This window comes from Pleurodeles waltl, chromosome 8 (genome assembly GCF_031143425.1).
Source record: "Pleurodeles waltl isolate 20211129_DDA chromosome 8, aPleWal1.hap1.20221129, whole genome shotgun sequence".
NCBI classification, from domain to species: domain Eukaryota; kingdom Metazoa; phylum Chordata; class Amphibia; order Caudata; family Salamandridae; genus Pleurodeles; species Pleurodeles waltl.
In genome coordinates, this window is record NC_090447.1 from 985,243,489 (window position 1) to 985,263,529 (window position 20,041).

Below are 20,041 nucleotides of genomic sequence, written 5' to 3' on the forward strand. Positions count from 1 at the left end.
AGGAGCAGGAAGGTCATATTTAGTATGGCCAGAATGGTAATATAAAATCGTGCTGACTGGTGAAGTCGGATTTAATATTACTATTCTAGAAATGCCACTTTTAGAAAGTGAGCATTTCTTTGCACTAAAATCTTGTTGTGCCCTTCAATCCACGTCTGGCTAGGTTTAGTTGACAGCTCCTTGTGCATTTACTCAGACACACCCCAAACACAGGGTACTCAGCCTCACTTGCATACATCTGCATTTTGAATGGGTATTCCTGGGCTGGGAGGGTGGAGGGCCTGCCCTCACACAAAGGACTGCCACACACCCTACTGGGACTCTGGCAGACAGGATTGAACTGAAAGGGGGCTTGGTGCATTTCTTAGAGATTCTTTGAAGTCACCCCCACTTCAAAGGCACAACTTAGTATAAAACAGGGCCTCTGCCATACCTCATCAGACACTTGCTGGAGAAGAAACCTGAACCAGAAACTACATCCTGCCAAGAAGAACTGCCTGGCTGCTCAAAGGACTCACCTGTCTGCTTTTTTACAAAGGACTGCTGCCTTGCTGTTGGCCTGCTGCCTTGCTGAACTCTTGTCTGGCTGTAAAAGTGCTCTCCAAGGGCTTGGATAGACCTTGCCTCCTGTTCCCTGAAGTCTCAGGACCAAAAAGACTTCTCTCTTCCTCTTGGACGCTCCATGCGCCGAACTTTTCGACGCACAGCTTGTTCCGCGGCAAGAAAAACGCCGCACACCGACGCTGATCAACGCGACGTCTTCGGGACGACCGAAACTTTGACGCACGGCCTCGCAAGGACAACGCCGCCCGACTTCCCGGGAGAAATCGACGCGACGCCTGCCGTGAGATCAAAACTTTGACGCACGGCCTCGCAAGGACAACGCCGCCCGACTCCGCAGGAGAAATCGACGCGACGCCTGCCGTGAGATCGAAACTTTGACGCACGACCTCGCAAGGACAACGCCGCCCGACTTTCCAGGAGAAATCGACGCGACGCCTGCCGTGAGATCAAAACTTTGACGCACGGCCTCGCAAGGACAACTCCGCCCGACTCCGCAGGAGAAATCGACGCAACGCCTGCCGTGAGATCGAAACTTCGACGCGCAGCCCCGCAGAACGACGCGCAGCTGGAAAACAAGCAGGAAAATCCACGCAGAGACCCGGGACATCTGGTACTCCCCGCAAACCACAGTAAGAGACTGTCCGCGCGCCGGAAGACGACGCCCGACTCCCCGCGTGGAAAATAACGACGCAAGTCCGTGTGTGCTGAGGAGAAATCGACGTACACACCAGTTTTCCACGCACCTCTTCTCCTGTGGCCCTCTGAGGAGATTTTCCACCAGAAACCAGGTACTTTGTGTTTGAAAGAGACTTTGTTTACTTTCTAAAGACTTAAGACACTCTCTATCACTTTTCAGTGATATCTTTACAAATTCGTATTGCAACTTTGATCGTTTTAACCTGAAGATACCCAGATAAATATTATATATTTTTCTAAACACTGTGTGGTGTATTTTTGTGGTGTTATGCTATGGTGTTGTATGATTTATTGCACAAATGCTTTACACATTGCCTTCTAAGTTAAGCCTGACTGCTCGTGCCAAGCTACCGGAGGGTGAGCACAGGCTGATTTTGGATTGTGTGTGACTTACCCTGACTAGAGTGAGGGTTCTTGCTTGGACAGAGGGCAACCTGACTGCCAACCAAAAACCCAATTTCTAACACGTGGAGTAAGTACTCCTTTGGTGAAGATGTGCTCAAATGCCTCTGCATCACAAATGCTCACGGGGCCTTTTGGTAAGCTGTCCAACAAGCTGGAAAATTGCAGGAGGACTGATGCATACCACTAATCTATACTGGCCTGGGCCAAATGGATGGAGCTTTGAGGTAATTTTGTGCATTTGCATACTTATTTAAAAGGATGCAGAATAGACTCTGCTGTCACCAGGAGCAGACAGGAAAGATCTCACTCATCACCATCACTAAAGAAGAGATTAGCTCCAATAGAGCAGTGATACATTAGCACAGTTGCCAGACTGGATCCTCACCTGCTTTTTTATGCAAGAAGAATCCACAGTTTTGCACTACACTGTAGACTCTTATACACAGTAGGGAGCCTCAGTTACCCCTGTGGTCCCATTGCTTCAGCACACTGATCCCTGCATCCAGGAGCAATAGTTTCATCTGGTTTCCTGCCTGCTTGAGAGTAGACAGTAAAACAGATGAGAAGTCCACTCCCACCAGATGGGAGAACTTTTCCTTCTCCCACCCGCTGGCAGCAGACTTATAGTTTACTCTTGCTTGACGGGAGCTGTCATAGGTCCCGCCAAGCAACAGCCTACTACTATGTCCTGAGGGTGGGCACCTCGGGGCATAGGGAGCCGGTCCTGGGGGGTGGGAGTACCCAGGGCCTTTAATGGCTCCAGAAATGGGACTGCAAGGCCACCCTCCTTTGTTTATGGGGCCCAGCCCCAGGGAGGTGGTGGTCCCCAGGCCGAACATGGCCTGGGAAGGGTGGCCGAGCGACACCCCTCCATTTCTATAACATGGCCAAGCTGTGAGGAGGTGATGGTCCACGGGGCTAAATATGGCCAGGGAGGTGGCGGTGTGGCCCCGTCCCACTTTCAATGTACATAGTGGCCCCAGGGAGGTGGTGGGACCCTACTGGCAAAAGGAGGGGGTCCACACGGCCCCCTCAATTATTTCCCCAAAGTCCCAGGGAAGTGGTGGTACCTGGGGCTCTTAAAGGGCCTAGGAGGGGAGCCATGTGGCCCCTTATGATAAAATCTATTGGCCTGTCCCAGTAGCTGGAGGTCCCAGGGGCCGAGGTAGGCCATGGGAGGGGAGCATCATGGGCACCCCTCCTCATAATATTTAATTTTATATGCTTCCGGGACCTGACCCACCAAGAGGCTAAATGTTAAACAAGTGTGGAAACAACACTTTGAAAAAATAATTGCCTGAATATGTGGATCCTCTCCAATTTTGCAGCAAAAAGTTTAAGAAAGAATGACCAGGTGGGGTCACTAGGGGACCACAGCACCAGGCCTATGGCATCAGGGTATTCCTACCTTGCTCCCTTTTCTTTCTTTTTAAATTATGTTTGGGAACTTGAGTCCCAAGATGGCTGCCAATATTTCCTAGTTGAAACGTTGACAGCCAATCAGCATGTGATTTTTGGATCCCTGGAGGATCAGTGTCCCTAGATTTCTATATTTCTCGTTTCTTTAATAACTACAAAACCACTGAATAGATTTACACCAAATCACAGAAAGGGCCCCTTTTGGACCAAGAGATGCCTTTCTGCCAAATTTGGTGTAATTCCGCTTATCGGGTTAGGCTGTAGTTGTGTCACATTTTGGGACCCCCCTTTTTATCAGCTCTCGCTTGTTGAATCATGCTGAAACTTTCAACACAGCAGCTGAAGTGAGTTGGATCCTAATTTAAGAAAATTTGGTGAAGATTTGTCAAATGGCACCAAAGTTATTGGCAAAACAAAAACTGCTTTTCCTATGGAAGCTAGGTCCTAACTATAACTACCTACTGGTGACTTCCAGTAGGTAACACGCACACACACCCACACACACACACACATGTCAATTTTGCGATTTTGCATGCTTTTCAGTCTTAGCTCTAACTGACTCTGCTCTAGTGAGATCCCTGGTTATTTCAAGTGACAATTGTTAACACTAGTTGGGCTTTAGGCTTCCTGTCATGTTGTGTTATACTTTAACAAGGCCAATAATGAGAATCTAGGAGAAGAGCTCTACCTCCATGCAATGCCCAAGGAGAAAGGAATGAGCCCTCCTAATTAATATAATATTTTCTACAAATGGCCACACTGTGACCACATGCATAAGGAACGGTTGGAGAGATACATACTCACCAAGACTCACCAAGGACTCCATAGCAACCTACTATACCTGCCATGGTCCACATCACCGTTCCACATCACTAACAGAATGGTGCAGAGAGTCACCAAGGAAATTACTTGTATATTACAACCATCTGAGTGAAAGGAAACAGATCAAATCACAGAAAAAAGTCCACACAGCATGTCATGTGAAATTTTTTCAGACACCACTGCAGATATGTCAAACAAAGAAGTACTTCTATTTCTATGACCTCTTTACCTCACCATAAGTACCAGCACAGATCCCCACCCCCTTCTTCTACTGTAACATCAAAGGGTACATAAGTCTCAACAAACAGTTGGTATGTGTTGGTATAAATTGGTATGTGATACATAGTTGGATTTCACTGCATTCTCCAGTTGCTTCCCAGTTTTACGGCATGACACTGACATCTGAGATGCCAGTAGTCTCCTGACTAAAATGCACAAACTATGCCCAAATATATGAGTTGTGCACTCAGAGTACATGCCCCACCATGTTTACCTGGTACTGCAACCACTCATAGCCTCTTCCTCCCTCACAAGTTAGAGTGGCTATTTATTAGAGATATTATTAACCCAGTACTGCATCCCACCACCAGGGAGTATAGAACGTCCAACAGAGTACATCTCTGTACAGTGCACCACTTTGCCACCCGATGGGCGGCTCAAACTGCAATACCAATATCTCCATCAGGAAACCTGCTGGATTCAAGTAAAAAATTCAAGATCTTCTGCACAGCATAGCCATCAATAAGTGATCACCATTCCTGGGCATCCACAGGCATGCCCAGGAAGGCCACCCCGTCAACTAATATGGCCTATCAAAGGTTAGGCAACAATCATCAGAATTACATCAATGACATGTATGTCAATCTTAACTAGGATCAATATCTGCAGTTAACTCAATTTCTTGATGCAAAGAATGAATGGGTGTCATCTTTTAAAGCTGGATGGCATAAAGATTTGTTTCACAACTTTAGAATGCAGTCCTTCCCCACTTCTCTCTTTTTTTCTCCTCATCTCTTTCATCAATGTATACTCAAATGTTTATTGATGATGAGTTAGGCAAGGATAGCACTGATGATACCATGGGAAGAAAGAGTTGCTAAAGAGGTGACGTGGTTGACTTTGTCAAACATGGTCATTTAATGGATTCTTTGAGTATATAACAGTCACATTCCCAGCTTATTTCCCCCCCAAAAAATGAGAACACATTGCATCTGTGGAGTGGAAAGCTTGGCACATCACGGATATTATTGCGAACACTACAGAGTTATTTTATGTGTAATCCTCTAACAATCGGCTTTAGATGTTACTAGAATCTAACTATAGCTTTGAATGTTGTATATGAAGACACCTCTGGTATAAAGTTCTTTCATGTATCAACACTTCTGGAAACTTATTTCGTGCATCAGATTTTGCTTCTTCCCTGACCCAGTTTCAAACCAGCTCCCAAGGAGTTCAGTGCCTTTAACGGTGCACCATGGGTTGGTGAGCCGTACTCTTCTTCCCTGGTCCCCTGCCCTGTTGAGTCATGAGGGCCCGAAGGTATTGAAAAGAAGAAACTTTTAATTTGTTGGTATAGCATTTTCCCTCTCAGTTCAGACTCCATAGCTAATGTTTCTGAGCAATTGAGGTTTGAATCGACCCAAAAATGACTCACCACCTTTTCACCATATGTAACTATCACCCCAGTCATGTCCCAGGTGCTAAAGCCTCAAGGTGGAGCCTGATATACCATCAGAGAGGGGAGCTGCGGGTAGTGGACATAACTTCAACCTTCTTACCTTACTAAGGGGAGCTTCGGGCAGTGAGGCAAAAATTCAGTCATCTTAATTTGACTTTGTCCCTATCTAGCTCGGTGTCTATCGCACTGTGTGGATCCTATGCTTAAAAACTTTGCTAAATAAACAGACAGTTTAGGTGAGCAAATCTAGAGTGTCGCTGGTGTTGCAGAGTGCTCTTTACTGGAAATGCTCTCCACCTACATTTGGGAACTACCCAGAGTTCTCTCTTGTTTTTGCATAATTCATGTGTCACTCTAACCCTGAAAGGGCCTTGTTTTGACTTATACTGGGTGCTCTCTTGTGTCTGGACCAAGCTAAACCCCTCTGAAGAGTTCTAATGAGAGAGAAACACGTATCAGGGGTTGCTTTACTCATTCCAGGTTGGCTTGGATGGTATTTAACCATTCCAAAGCTGTAATACTGTGCCTGGAGTGGTAAATGGCTTCTGTCGTTTTACAGCTCAGTGAGGAGGACACTGTGTCAATCCTTTGCTTAAAGATTTTGCTGTACCAATGGCAAAAGACTTTGTCCCTATCTATCTTGGCGTGGATAGCACTATGCTGATCCTATGCTTAAACACTTTGCTAGATAAACAGACATTTGAGGTGAGCAAATCTAGAGTGTCACTGGCGTTGCAGAGTGCTCTTTACTGGAGCTGCTCTCCACCTAAATTTGGGAACTACCCAGAGTTCTCTCTTGTTTTTGCATAATTTATGTGTCACTCTAACCCTGAAAGGGCCTTGTTTTTACTTATACTGGGTGCTCTCTTGTGTCTGGACCAAGCTAAACCCCTCTGAAGATCTCTAATGAGAGAGAAACACGTATCAAGAGTTGCTTTACTCATTCCAGGTTGGCTTGGATGGTATTTAACCATTCCAAAGCTGTAATACTGTGCTAGGAGTGGTAAATGGCTTCTGTTGTTTTACAGCTCAGTGAGGAGGACACTGTGTCAATCCTTTACTTAAAGATTTTGCTGTACCAATGGCAAAAGACTTTGTCCCTATCTATCGTGGCGTGGATAGCACTATGCTGATCCTATGCTTAAACACTTTGCGAGATAAACAGACATTTGAGGTGAGCAAATCTAGAGTGTCGCTTGCGTTGCAGAGTGCTCTTTACTGGAGCTGGTCTCCACCTAAATTTGGGAACTACCCAGAGTTCTGTCTTGTTTTTTGCATAATTTATGCGTCACTCTAACCCTGAAAGGGCCTTGTTTTGATATATATATATACATATATATATATATATATATATATATGTATATATATATATAAAGTGCCTTTCCTTCTTCTCTTTCTATCACCTTAAGGCTATAATTGAGCCCTTTCCCCTCTCCTTCACTTGTTGTTTTTGATTGTCTCACTGGTGGTTTGATTGAACCGTGCATGCTTCACTGTACTGACTTTCACAATAGGAGCAGTAGGATTTTAGCAACTCTCTTTTGTTGAATTTAAAGACTCAGAACGGTTTCCCTCTTGTAAGTTACCACCTCACTAAGCAGTGGTTTTCTCTCTGTTACACTTGCCTGTGTCTCCTCTCTCATGTGCTGAGCTGTGGCGAGAAGGAAATCTGTCCAGGGGTGGCCAGACCATACATGAGCTAAGCTAATGTTAGCATTCCTGAGCCTTTCACTGGTGTGCCTGTGCATGCATCAGGCAAGAGGAAGGCAACATAAGGTTTCTAGACCTCCGGATCGTGCAAAATGGGATTGTATTACCTAGTAACCATATATAAACAAGAAATGTACATGATTCTAGGGCGTTTCATTTCTAAATATGATGCCTGCAGCTAAAGCTTTAGCAAAGTATACAATGTGCAGACTGTAGAGCGGTCTGGAGAGGTGGAACTGTTACAGACTTGCAGATATGACATTTAGGGGGTGATTCTGACCCAGGCGGTTCACTACCGCCGGAGCCAGGGTCGGCGGGAGCACCGCCAACAGGCTGGCGGTGCCCCGCAGGGCATTCTGACCGCGGCGGTTTGGCCGCGGTCAGAAAGGGAAAACCGGCGGTCTCCCGCCGGTTTTCCGCTGCCCTGGGAATCCCCCATGGCGACGCAGCTTCCTGCGCCGCCATGGGGGATTCTGACAGCCCATACCGCCATCCTGTTCCTGGGGGTTCTCCCACCAGGAACAGGATGGCGGTATGGGTTGTCGTGGGGCCCCTGGGGGCCCCTGCAGTGCCCATGCCAATGGCATGGGCACTGCAGGGGCCCCCGTAAGAGGGCCCCACATTGTATTTCAGTGTCTGCATTGCAGACACTGAAATACGCGACGGGTGCCACTGCACCCGTCGCACCTTCCCACTCCGCCGGCTCAATTCTGAGCCGGCGTCCTCGTGGGAAGGCTCTTCTGCACTGGGCTGGCGGGCGGCCTTTTGGTGGCAGCCCGCCAGCCCAGTGCAAAAGCCAGAATCACCGCAGCGGTCTTATGACCGCGGAGCGGTGTTCTGGAGGGGGGAACTCTGGCGGGCGGCCTCCGCCGCCCGTCAGGGTCAGAATGACCCCCTTAGTGCTTGATTAAAGAGGTGGTTGATACTGCCCTGTGAGAGACTCAGGCAAAAAGGTAATGGCCTGATATAGATGATGGCCAAGCTGGAGATCCAAGGGGAAAGTACACACAAACTCCACACTTATATGAAGCATTGAAGCATATTTGAAATGTGTTGGGATTTGAGGAGAAGGTTCATGATGAGGATGAATGTTATGCACAATATACTACGACAGATCATAAAACCCACCCTCCACATGATGCTATTAAAGCGCTAATCCTGAAAGAATGAAAATACATTGATAAATCTGCAATACCAAGATTCCTGAATAAAAGGTATGTTTTGATGGTTTAGAAGATATTTTTCTTCATGCTGCAAAGGTTAATACAATATTGCTTCTTTTGATTCCTCTTCATTACTGGCATCGGAGGACTCACATTTGACAAATGCAGTAGACAAGAGGGTAGAGATATCACTAAAACTTTGTTTTACAGCATCCAAATATGTGCCTAAAGCCAATACTTATGCTTCATTTGTGACAAAAATCTTGTTGAAGGACTTTCACGCTCTCTCAGCATATTTGCAGGCTAAAGAAGGACTGAAAGGGTTAATGACCAACATGGAACTGTTAGCCTAGTTTCTATCAGACTTCACATTTGATAGTCTCTGAGCATTGTTGAAGCAGATATGCTAATTAGAAATTATTAATGAATGTTTATGTGTTTTGATTAACAAGAAAACTAAACGTAGAGAAATTAATGTGCACATTTGAAAATGTGCCCACGGAGAGTGACAGCCAACTTATATGAACTTGTACTAAAATGATGAAAAAATGTGTGAAATAATGAAAACGTGTAATAATAATGTAGTAGTATGTCATATTAAGATATATAACAAATGTTTTGCATTATATTGTAGAATTAACTTAGTCGAAGTTGTGGCCTAGTTACCAAGCCTCATGCAGAAGCTGAATTTCTAGCGCACTGCAGAGAAGCTGGTGCGTTGAACTGTCCATGAACCGGGTATGTTAATAAAATCTGCTTAGCTAGAATTTTCTGCAATGTACCGATGGACAGGAAATTATGGAACTCGACATGTAACAATTTTGGTGTAAGACAGACTGAATGTACTTTCCCAGGACTTCAATGATAGAAACAGTGACTGGAGAAGAAGATGCAACATTTTCGATGATGAGCCGTATGATGAGGACATCGTACAGTGAACCAATCGACACCCTGAGAACAGCGTAATATTAGAATTCATAGATTTGTAAAATTAAAGTTATTGGTTAGGGTAATAACTGATGATAGACTGACCAATTAGGAATTAGGGGGATGGATTGGAAAACCAGGTAAAAACTTCAGATGATGTGCAAGATGCGAGGGGAGAACTGATGCAGATATTAGATGTCGGAAGATACGATTCGAGATTCTGTCACTGGGCTCATTCTCTTCAGAGCCTGATGTGTTGCTGGCCGACTGATGACCTGAAGACGAAGACTGACCTTGTTGTTGATCCATTCTGTGGATAGGTAGCTATGACAATGTGACTGTTAACTTTTTGTGCCTTTCTTTCTAGGTACTAACTGCGCTGTTTGAATAAGTTTTCCTTTTAGCTAGATGTTTTCTAAATTCGTGTTCTAAATTGTTTCCGCATGAAGTCCCACATGCTAATGCTAATTTGGGTTAGGTAAGGTTTCCTTGAGTGACGTTGACAGTGACAAATGATTGATGAACTGATTGCTGAACTCTGCTATTAATGTCGATATATTCATTTTTGTTAGCTTATGCTTGATTAGATTATGTTATTGGTGGTCATTAATGAACTAAATCTGAGCTAATTGATACATTTTGAATTAATTAATGGACTAGTATTGTAACTAATAGGGAAATAAAATTGTTAAAACTTATATTGAGTTGTGGTTATTCATGAAATGTTGATATTTTTCTCATGTTTAATGATTCTCTCAGTGGTTATTGATTGATTACATTGTTAATTGATGTTCATCGATTACTACATAGGTAGGATACTCCAAGCGATCCAAAAGGTTCATCGACCTATACGCGTCCCCTTGTAAGTTTACTTACTAAGGACCAGGCGCGCTAGCAGCATCGACTTCTAGTCAAGGAAAGACGGGCTTTGTGGTTAAAGTCCTGGAAGCCTGACTCCAGCCAGCAAGCATTGCTTCATAAATTACCTTTCCTAGGGTAAAAAATGTTTGGCCCTGAACTGGATGACCTAGTGCAGAAAGCAGTTGATGAAAAGTAGATATTGAAATCATTCAAAGGTTTTTCAAACAAGAAGTCTTTTTTCCCCAAAAAGGATGCATTCAATCAGGACAAACGGCTCTTTCAAGTCCGGGCCCGAGGTTGGGAGCTGCGTTCTATAGTAAAACCTGGCCAAGCACTTCACATAACTACGATGTTTCACAGCAGAAATGATTATATGACGGAGGAAGAGTGCAGTTTTTCTACCAAGTGGTCTCCAGCAAGTTCTGATTCATGGGTCCTTTCCATAGTCCAGCACGGCTATCAAATTACTTTCAAGGAGTCTCTTCTGCTGCAGTTAAGAAATGCTCCTATACCAAAGGACAGACTAAAGCAACTAGCAATGATAGCAGGGGTACAAGATCTGTTGGTCAAGGGGGACTGTCCCAGTACCAGACAGTCACAAGTACACCAGATTTTATTCAATTCTATTCCTGGTACCAAAGACAGATCAGAGATATCAACCAGTTCGGGATCTTAAGGATTTGAGCAAATTTGCAAAGGTGGAGCCATTCAGAATGATTTCTCTTCAATGCATCATTCCTTTAATAATAAAGAAAGATTAAGTGATGAGAATAGATCTCCAAGATGCCTCTTTTCATCTTTCCATTCACATAGACAGTCATTTTTTTCTGAAATTTGCCCTGAACACCCAACTTTTCTAGTTCAAAACCCTTCCATTCGACCTCGCAACTCCGTCTCAGATGTTTACAAAGGTGTCGGCTCCAGTAGTGACATTCTTGTAAAAGAAGGGTAGTATTATTTTTCCATATTTGGATGACTGGTTGCCGAGACTTACACTCCTCTGGATGAATCCCTTACAGATCACGTTCAGAGATGTTCAACAAAGGTGATCTCAACTTCCTTGTACCATTATTGGAAATTTGTAGGGCATCTACATGATGGTCGCAACACACGTTTATTGATCACTATCGCCTGGATATTTCTGATGGTACAACTGATAATTATGGTTCTACTGTTATACCTTCAGCAGTGAAGTAACTGTTGAAGAGAAATTAACGTATTCTGTATAATTTAAGGTCAGAGTCTTAATTGGCTTGGGAGTCCCTCGTTTGGTCAGGACTAGGACGAGAAGAACTCCATAAGGGTGTAATGCATTTCAGGTAGTAAGCATTACTCATACTTGCTCATAAACTCTTTCATTTTTCTTAAATTTAAGCCACTGCCTGCTGCAGCAATCCTCACAATGGATGCTCGGGGGCAACAGTGGCTTATGTTAGCTTGTTTTCAAAATCAATGTTGAAGTGATACACGCTCTAATTATTAATATAATTAATGCCTTCACGGCAAAACGTCAACTTACCATTGTAAGACCACTTGAAAACAAGTTACTGTTTCTGGTATTTACCTTTTACAACTTATAATAAACAGGCAGTAGCTCCATCCATGAGGTCCAACCACCCCCCCCCACCCCCACCCCCATCAATGTATACGTAACGAGAGTCTTTAATGGCCAACAATAACAAAACCCTGGTGTCCTGAGATTTCAATTACTGTCTTTGTAAGTCTCCCAACACACAATAAATCCTTGTTCAGCCGTTCACATGACTAAACAATGCACATACTATGGAGCCAGGCCGGTGGAACAGAGTAAACAAAGCAAATGCTTAATGTGCGCATTAATACAAAGTACAGACGCAGCAGTGAAGAACGTCAGTAAAGCTCCTACCAGGCATAGCGATAGGAACAAACAGCAAACCCCGTCTAAGATGATGCTATAGAGAAACACAGCTTTGCAAGAGCACCAACCCAACTCATCTGAATGTATTTCTATATTGATTCTTTTATATCGCGCATACAAGACCCGAGAGCACGGCGCGCTTTACAATGGGAAAGGCAATGAAATACAAATTATAAAAAAGAAAAGTGCACATAGTAAAAACATAAAACGACAAGTAAAAATACAGAATCAAATCTTCTAAACCATGTGAGAAATCGCATAGAAGTGTAGTTATGAGGTGAGTTCACAAACACAAATGACTGTAACAACGAATGGGAAATCGGTTGCAAGAAACAGTTCAACCAACCACAGGATGGGAGCAGGGTTTGTTAAAACTTACTTTTTGCTGCCTTTCCCTGCGCCGCTTTTTATTTCAATGAGGCTGTCGAGGGATCCTTTATCCCTTCAAGGACAAATAAAAATAGTTTAAGGTGAATAGAAGTACGGAGACTATAGTACTCTTAGTATAAATGTTAACTGTCTTGTAAAATCCATTATGCACAATTACTACAATCGATTAATTATAACTAGATCACAGCACCCATAACTTAGAGAACTTCATTAGTTAAACATAAACTCACGCAACACACATTTATAGTGTTATGAGCTGAACAGATGATGCCCGGTTGAAATATATATTAGAAAAACTGAAAATGGTCGGCGGATTGACACCTATTCTTTAACCACCTCTAAAAAGGACACCTAAATGTTCATCGTTTGATAAATGTCAGGATAAGAGAAGGAGTCTCTTTTGCACGAGAGTGCTGGTGCACATTTTAAGACTTTTTTGATTAAACATAAACTACACATATTAAATATTTTTCATCCACTACTATTCTGGTGTCACAATAGTATTTTGCCCACAGGCACGTGCTGATCAACGTGACTGGTGCTATGTTCCTCATCCACTGCATGTCAGGTTGAAGGTAACGTGACAGGTTATTATTCATTTTAATGTTGTAATTGAGGCTTTGTGGTACCAGAATGGTCATGAGTTAAATGAATGAAGGATTCAATTTATAAATGGCATACCGGAAGTCATTATGACCTTAAATTCTCTGTGCTTGAGGCCCTACTTGTCTGGTTCATGAAACAGCTGCTCGTTGATGATGGCTGTACAATCATTTAATACTTTGATGACATGAAGTTAGTAAACAGCCGTGAATAATGTGACAGGAAACTTTCTGCTGATGTGGTCAACTTAGTAAAGGTTTGGTTACGCACAGTTTTTTTTAGCGAGGTAGACAACGACTACTTTATTTAGAATTGTGTTTACTCATAATCCTTTGTTTGCACTTCACTGAACCATAGTGTCACATCATGGCAGTCTCTTGGTTCTCAGATTACAGCTTCTTCAAACTATTTACTCACTGTCCTTTTGTATGCATTTCACTGAACCGCAGTGTCACAACAAGAAAGCCTCTTTTGGTTTTTGGTGTTCATACTATAGCCTCTGCAAACTCATGTAAGGTTGTGTTGGCTTTTGTTTACATATAATGCAAAATACCATGTGGCCTTTCGATCTTTCGCAAAGTGGACAGATTCCTTGTCTCACTGGTGCGGGCTGGAAAGAGGAATAGAATCTGACTGGAGGTGTTAAAAAAGTACAGAGAAAGGGGCAAGTTGGGCCTTACTGGCTTGAACGGTTACTGCATGCAGGAAAGTGGTGCAACGAAGAACCAAACTGGGAGACAAGTCTACTTGGGGGCACAGGCGTGCAGGGTACATTACCAGTATGCCAGATGAGGGGTAGGAATCAGTTGTCGGTTGTCCTGTGGGTGGTTCGACAAGTAGCCACAGCATGGGAGTTTGCAGTTAAAAGAGTGTTAAGACACCTGCCTTTCAGAAGATCCCTACAAATCGAGTGACAGCAGCAGTTCAGTCAGATACGAGATACTATATCGCTGGTGCTTTGGAGGGAAGGTGACTGCTTCAGATTGGAAGACCTGCATCCAGGATATAGAGCCAGACGTAGCAAATAAAAAATTTGCGAGTTGCAAAGTGCGAGTCCATGCGACTCGCAATTTGCAACTCGCAAATTGGTATGCAGTACGGTGTCTCAGACACCGACTGCGACTCGCTATGGGGTCGCAATGACCCACCTCATCAATATTCATGAGGTGGGTCGCAAATTGCGGCCCCATAGCGAGTATAGGCACTCGCAAACATGGAGGCCTGCTGTCGTCAGCAGACCTCCATGTTCGTGACTGCTTTCAATAAAGCAGTTTTTTTTTAAAGTGTAGCCCGTTTTCCTTAAAGGAAAACGAGCTGCACTTAAAAAAAAAAACGAAACCTTTAGTTTAGTTTTTTTTTCAGGGCAGGTAGTGGTCCCTTGGACCACTACCTACCCTGGAAAAATTGTTTTGGGTCCATTCAGGAAGTGGAAGGGGTCCCATGGGGACCCCTTCCAATTTGCGAGTGGGTTACCATCCACTTGAAGTGGATGGTAACTGCGACACCATTTGCGACCGCGTAGGCGGTCGCAAATGGTATTGCATACCACTCAGAATCGCAAATAGGAAGGGAACACCCCGATTCTGAAATGCATATTGCGAGTCGGTCCCGATATTTCTGCATAGCAAAGAGGCATTTGCGCCTCGCAAACGGCGATTTTCGCGGTTTGCGAGGCGCAAATCCTTTGCTACATCTGGCCCATAATTTCGTAACTTTTGAGGAAAATCGGGATGCCTTTGGTGTTGGAACTGGGTAATTCCTGCAATTCACTACATAAAATAGCACAGCCAGGGACGTTTGGACAGGCTTCCACAGGCTTCCTGACTGCTCTGGAGGCATCCCTTACTCTGGAGTTACTACTGGAGGGCGAACAGAAAGAAGACACATCTCACATATATAGAAAGTACTAAAAGATAGATCACTGGTCACAATAGGTAAGTAAGCCTGGGATAGAGACCTACAAAGTCCACTGACGGACACAGAGTGGGTGAGAACATGTGTGCAAGAACAGGAAATCACAATGATTGCACGATTTAAGCTGATACACTTGAATTACCTCCACGGTACATACTGTGCACCCACTAGAGTACACAGAGTATACCCAAATATGTTATCAACCTGTGCAGGAAGCCACATTTCTGCACATGACCTGGATATGTAGGGTATTATCAAGTGTACAGGGCAGAGGAAGCGTCATAGTGTAAATCAGCAGCTTGAAGCAACAGTCCAGCATTGCTTACTGAATTTTATACACAAGCCCACACGAGGTATAATGCAATACAAATTTGCAGCACTTAGCCTGCTATTGGCTAAACACCGTATAGCAATACACTGGTTATCTGACAGGGACCCACAGTATTAAAATGAAGCAAATATATAGATGATTGTGGTTTAGCAGAAGAGTTGCATTTGAAACTTATAAACACAGGTGAGAAGATTTAAGAGATTTAAGAGGGTGGGCAGAAATGACAAGTACATTGACTGAAAATCAATGAGGAGGGAGACGAGTGAGGTATAGAATATCAGTGATATTGACTGGATGGAATGGTTGACTGTTGGAGAGTGGGCCTAATAGCTTGCTGCCACAGCCTGAACAAGCAGTGATGAGGGGGCATAACTAAGAATGAACCTGAAGCTGATTAGGGGCGACAATTTATAGACAAAAGGATAAGAGTGAGACAATGAATAATGTACCTTGAATTCGTAGATGTCATGCTCAAAGATTGTTGCATAGCCATTGACTGGTAAAATGGTTTTAGAGTTTTACTTTTATATATGTGTGATCATATTGCTGTTTGGCGGTGTTACGGTTATGTTTGACAACTGGAAACAAACATAAAGATGCTAAAAAAAGGTTGTATTGGTATATGTCACACATCATACAACCCAATATCTTAGATTGCTTTCTGGAGCTATGCCCTTGCAAATGGCACACCTAGCAATAGCTCAGGAGAAGATAACAAAGCTTGACAGCACATAACATTTACATGTCTAGAACAGGCTGGAAATGAGCAGACTGTATGGGCCTCTCTGTCTCTTTGGCACATAACATACCAACCACTATTGCTGCTTTGAAACAGTAAAAGTGAACACACTCATAAATAGTCATCCCGGGTTACTGAGAGCAATCCTGCAACATGGATTGGCAGTTACATTGACCCATGCTGCTAATATCCCTTGCGTCATAACCTAAGTTCACTTTTATGTTGAATGTGTCACGGAACTGAGGTAGGGCCTTCAAGAGCTCTAAAGCACACACACAAATTCCACCTTAAGACTCATTTAGCCCCTGAAGAAAGTCTGCTGGAGACCACTAGACACACAGCATCGGGATACATCTTTTTTAGGTCCCACCACTGTCCAGAACCAAGCAGGAAGGAATAAATATTCCACGGATTATCTCATCTCTGCTGACAGAGGTTTGTCCCAAAATGACTCCTGCCCGCAGAAGTGGAGAATTCCCAAATTTATACCAGGCCAACCCAGGCCCATGATGAGCTTGGCACTAGTGTGGTATTGCTGTGCTTCTTGGCAAACCAGAATTAGAGTGAAAATTATTGGTTCTACAGGCCTGGTATCTCTGACACCATAAACCCCAGAACTAATGTGCCAGAGGTAATTGCTGTTATCAACAAACATAACATAAAATATACTATCTTTTATAATTCTGTCAAACGGGGTAATTAGACCCTCATAATAACACTGTCTGTGTACCACATTTGGGTGCAAATTTGTGTTTCTGCCAAAAATGGAAGTTGGGCTCAAATTAAACCCCAAGGAGACGTTTTCCCAGACAAATTTCACCAAGTAAAACCTGGCACAAATTGTGCAGAAAAACTGCTACAATTCAGAGTTTCCACACCTCTGAATAGCTTAGTGGGTTAGCACCCATTCTGATGCCCGAAACTTGAAATAGTCCGGTAATTGCTCACCACCCAATTACCACAATAGACAGTATCACAATTTGTAGGTATTAAATAGCACACCAAATTTGCACCACAGGTAGAATCAGGGCCTTAATATTGTCCCTATTTACAGACATATGATGATTTAACCAATGAAACAGTCTTACTGTTTATATATACTATCAGACTTGTTTACTTACTTAATTTAGATATGTTTTTGATTTGAGAAATTATGTTGGATCATGAAATGATTTTTTTTTTTTATAAGAAACTCCAATAGTGTTCGGGATTTTTTCCACTATGTGACTCTTCACTTGATTTTCATTTCCTCCATACTGATTTTCTAATTATAAGTTTAAGGATAACAATCTAAACATTTATCCTTATCTTTAGCATTATGTTTTCAACAAATTTGTTTTCTCAGTCCTGAGAAATAAAACACTCTGAATTTTCACACCACTGAGAAATGTTGATTCTTTTCAGAGTTATTTTACCCCAATAGGTGTTTCTGGAGAGTTTTCCATCTCTTTTCACAGGTTGAAGATTCCTTCTAAATTCTAAAATTAATCAATAGGGAACCAGACCTCATCAGTTATTAGTTGCAATGGTAATGTGTGGACATTATTTGATCAATATATACCCAGTGTTAATTTAGCTTCCAATCATATTACTGAAATAAAAATCATAACTTTCCATGTTTTGATTAAATGCAACAAAAAAACAATGTACAGGATGAAAATGGTCACCTTACCTTTTATCCTTTTGTCCTGCTGTGCTGGATATTTCAATGAGATTTTCAAGGTTTTGGCTACATTAAAATTAAAACAGAACACACATGGGTCAGGATTTCTGTACTCTTCTTTACAAGATTTAAAGCTGAACATTATACAGTTAAAAATAGGAGTTCAATCTGGAAGAGACGATTCTAAAGGGATGTTTTACATAATTATTTGAACAAAGTCTACCACTTTCTGTTCAATCATTAGGCTACAATTATTTTATAGATACCGCCAAATGCAAACATCTTTTAAGAATTTCAACCTTGAATTTATTTACCAAATAGATTTATACTGATACAAACCTGCAATTCTAATTTCTGACCATGGCTGCTACATCAATGATTTTACAGACAATCAACTATGAATTATAAGATTTCAAATACCAAGGAACCACAATTATGGTTCATAACTTATATTTATGCTTTTCTTATAGCACATGTTGCATTGCATCCTTAGAAAACTGCATTTATTGTTTTCTTTTCAAATTCTTTCATCTAACATATTTTACTAGGTAACTGCCCTGGTTTTTTTGATTTTCTGCTAAGTGTCTCTCCACTTGTTCTCTATTTCCTCCATGTTGCTTTGTTGATTACAAATTTTAAGTAAAAACATAAACATACTACTTTAACTTTCACATTTTAGGGGTCCCCATGTATGTTCGCTCAGTCCTGATTGAAATAAAACATTCTGAATTTTCACTGAACTGAGCAATTTGGATTATCTTTGTAGATAATATACCTTAAGTAATAAATCAATTGAGAATGCTTTTTTACAAGCGTAATTAACAGTATTAATGATCGTGTTTAGCATATGGTTGTGTAAGGTACAGTAATCACCTGTAAATTACCCATGTATAAAAACACTGGGATTCTAAGAACGGGCATCCATATAGGATGATAATGGGCTTGGTCAATCAAATTAGTAGTCTGATGGATATTCATGATCATCTAGCATGCACTTTCTGCGCTTATCTGTCTACCTAATTGACAGCAACATAATTTAGACATACAGGGTAAAGAAACATAGGAAACAAGTGCATGCTAGTCCTTTTTTGCCAGGAAGAGTTTAGCAATGGGAGACATTCACTGTAAAAACACTTCTTTCAGGAAAAAAATGTTATTTAATGATATTTAAAAATTCTCAATTGTTCTAAAATGAATGAGCCTTTCTGAGCACACTGCATATACTATGCACATGGAAAGTTATGAAAATCAGTTGAAATAGGTACACATTGCTAATGTCCCTGAATACCAAATACCTTTACATGGCTACTATGGCATGAGTAAATTAGGTATGTATAGCAAGGTATGCATGTCAATACCTAAATAGTGGTAACTGCACATAATATCATGAAGCCGTCAGTATTGTTACACTTCTAAATCACCATCCTTTACAGTTGGCCCTTGACTTTCCTCTCCTTAGTTGTTGAACCTGCTTTATGAGATAAGTACCCTCTGCTGTACATTATATGGATATTGCAAGTTACTGCAAAGTTCTGTGACCTTCTGGTGGAATGTGGTCAAAGGCTAAGTTTCTTTGTCAGGTCATGGAACCCTGAGATGACTTGCAGCATCCTTGTAATGTGCGACAGGGGGTATTTAATTCCTTATAATACATGGCTACACCATCACCCTTCCCACAAACCATTTAAGTCCCTGGTATCTTGCTCCTTTCAAGAAGATGTTAGTGATTAATTGTAAAACTTTTAAAAATCAGTTTAATGTAGTTCATATTTTAAAATGTATTAGAGGCATGTAGAGATATTTTATTTTTCCTTGTAAGAAATATGTAAATATGTTGACATAAATCTCTCCTTTCTGCTGATCACTGTTCATTTTTCAAAAGAAGATCTTAAGAGGGAAGAGACAGTTTTATTTTTATTTGTTTAAGCTTCAGCGTCATTAATGCTCCTTGACCTGCCTTTCACCTTGGTTGCTGGCTCTTACAGTAGGCATTATGACATTATGGCCCTCATTCTGACCTTGGCGGGCGGCGGAGGCCGCCCGCCAAAGTCCCGCCGTCAGGTTACCGTTCCGCGGTCGAAAGACCGCGGCGGTAATTCTGACTTTCCCGCTGGGCTGGCGGGCGGTCTCGTTCAGACCGCCAGCCAGCCCAGCGGGAAAGAGGCTTCCACGATGAAGCCGGCTCGGAATCGAGCCGGCGGAGTGGAAGCTGTGCGACGGGTGCAGTTGCACCCGTCGCGTATTTCACTGTCTGCGCAG

At 42.5% G+C, this 20,041-nt stretch overlaps 1 protein-coding gene across 7 annotated transcripts in view; it reads right to left on the reverse strand.

Annotated features, from left to right (window-relative positions):
- Nucleotides 1-20,041, reverse strand: part of SCEL (sciellin) — a 463,522-nt gene that overhangs the window by 63,996 nt on the left and 379,485 nt on the right. For all 7 annotated transcript variants that reach the window (XM_069205234.1, XM_069205233.1, XM_069205232.1 and 4 more), the window contains 2 exons: nucleotides 17,792-17,848; nucleotides 12,522-12,584 (listed from right to left, as the gene is read on the reverse strand). In XM_069205234.1, the coding sequence (XP_069061335.1) occupies nucleotides 12,522-12,584; nucleotides 17,792-17,848 (120 nt within the window). The remainder of the gene's footprint in view (nucleotides 1-12,521; nucleotides 12,585-17,791; nucleotides 17,849-20,041) is intronic.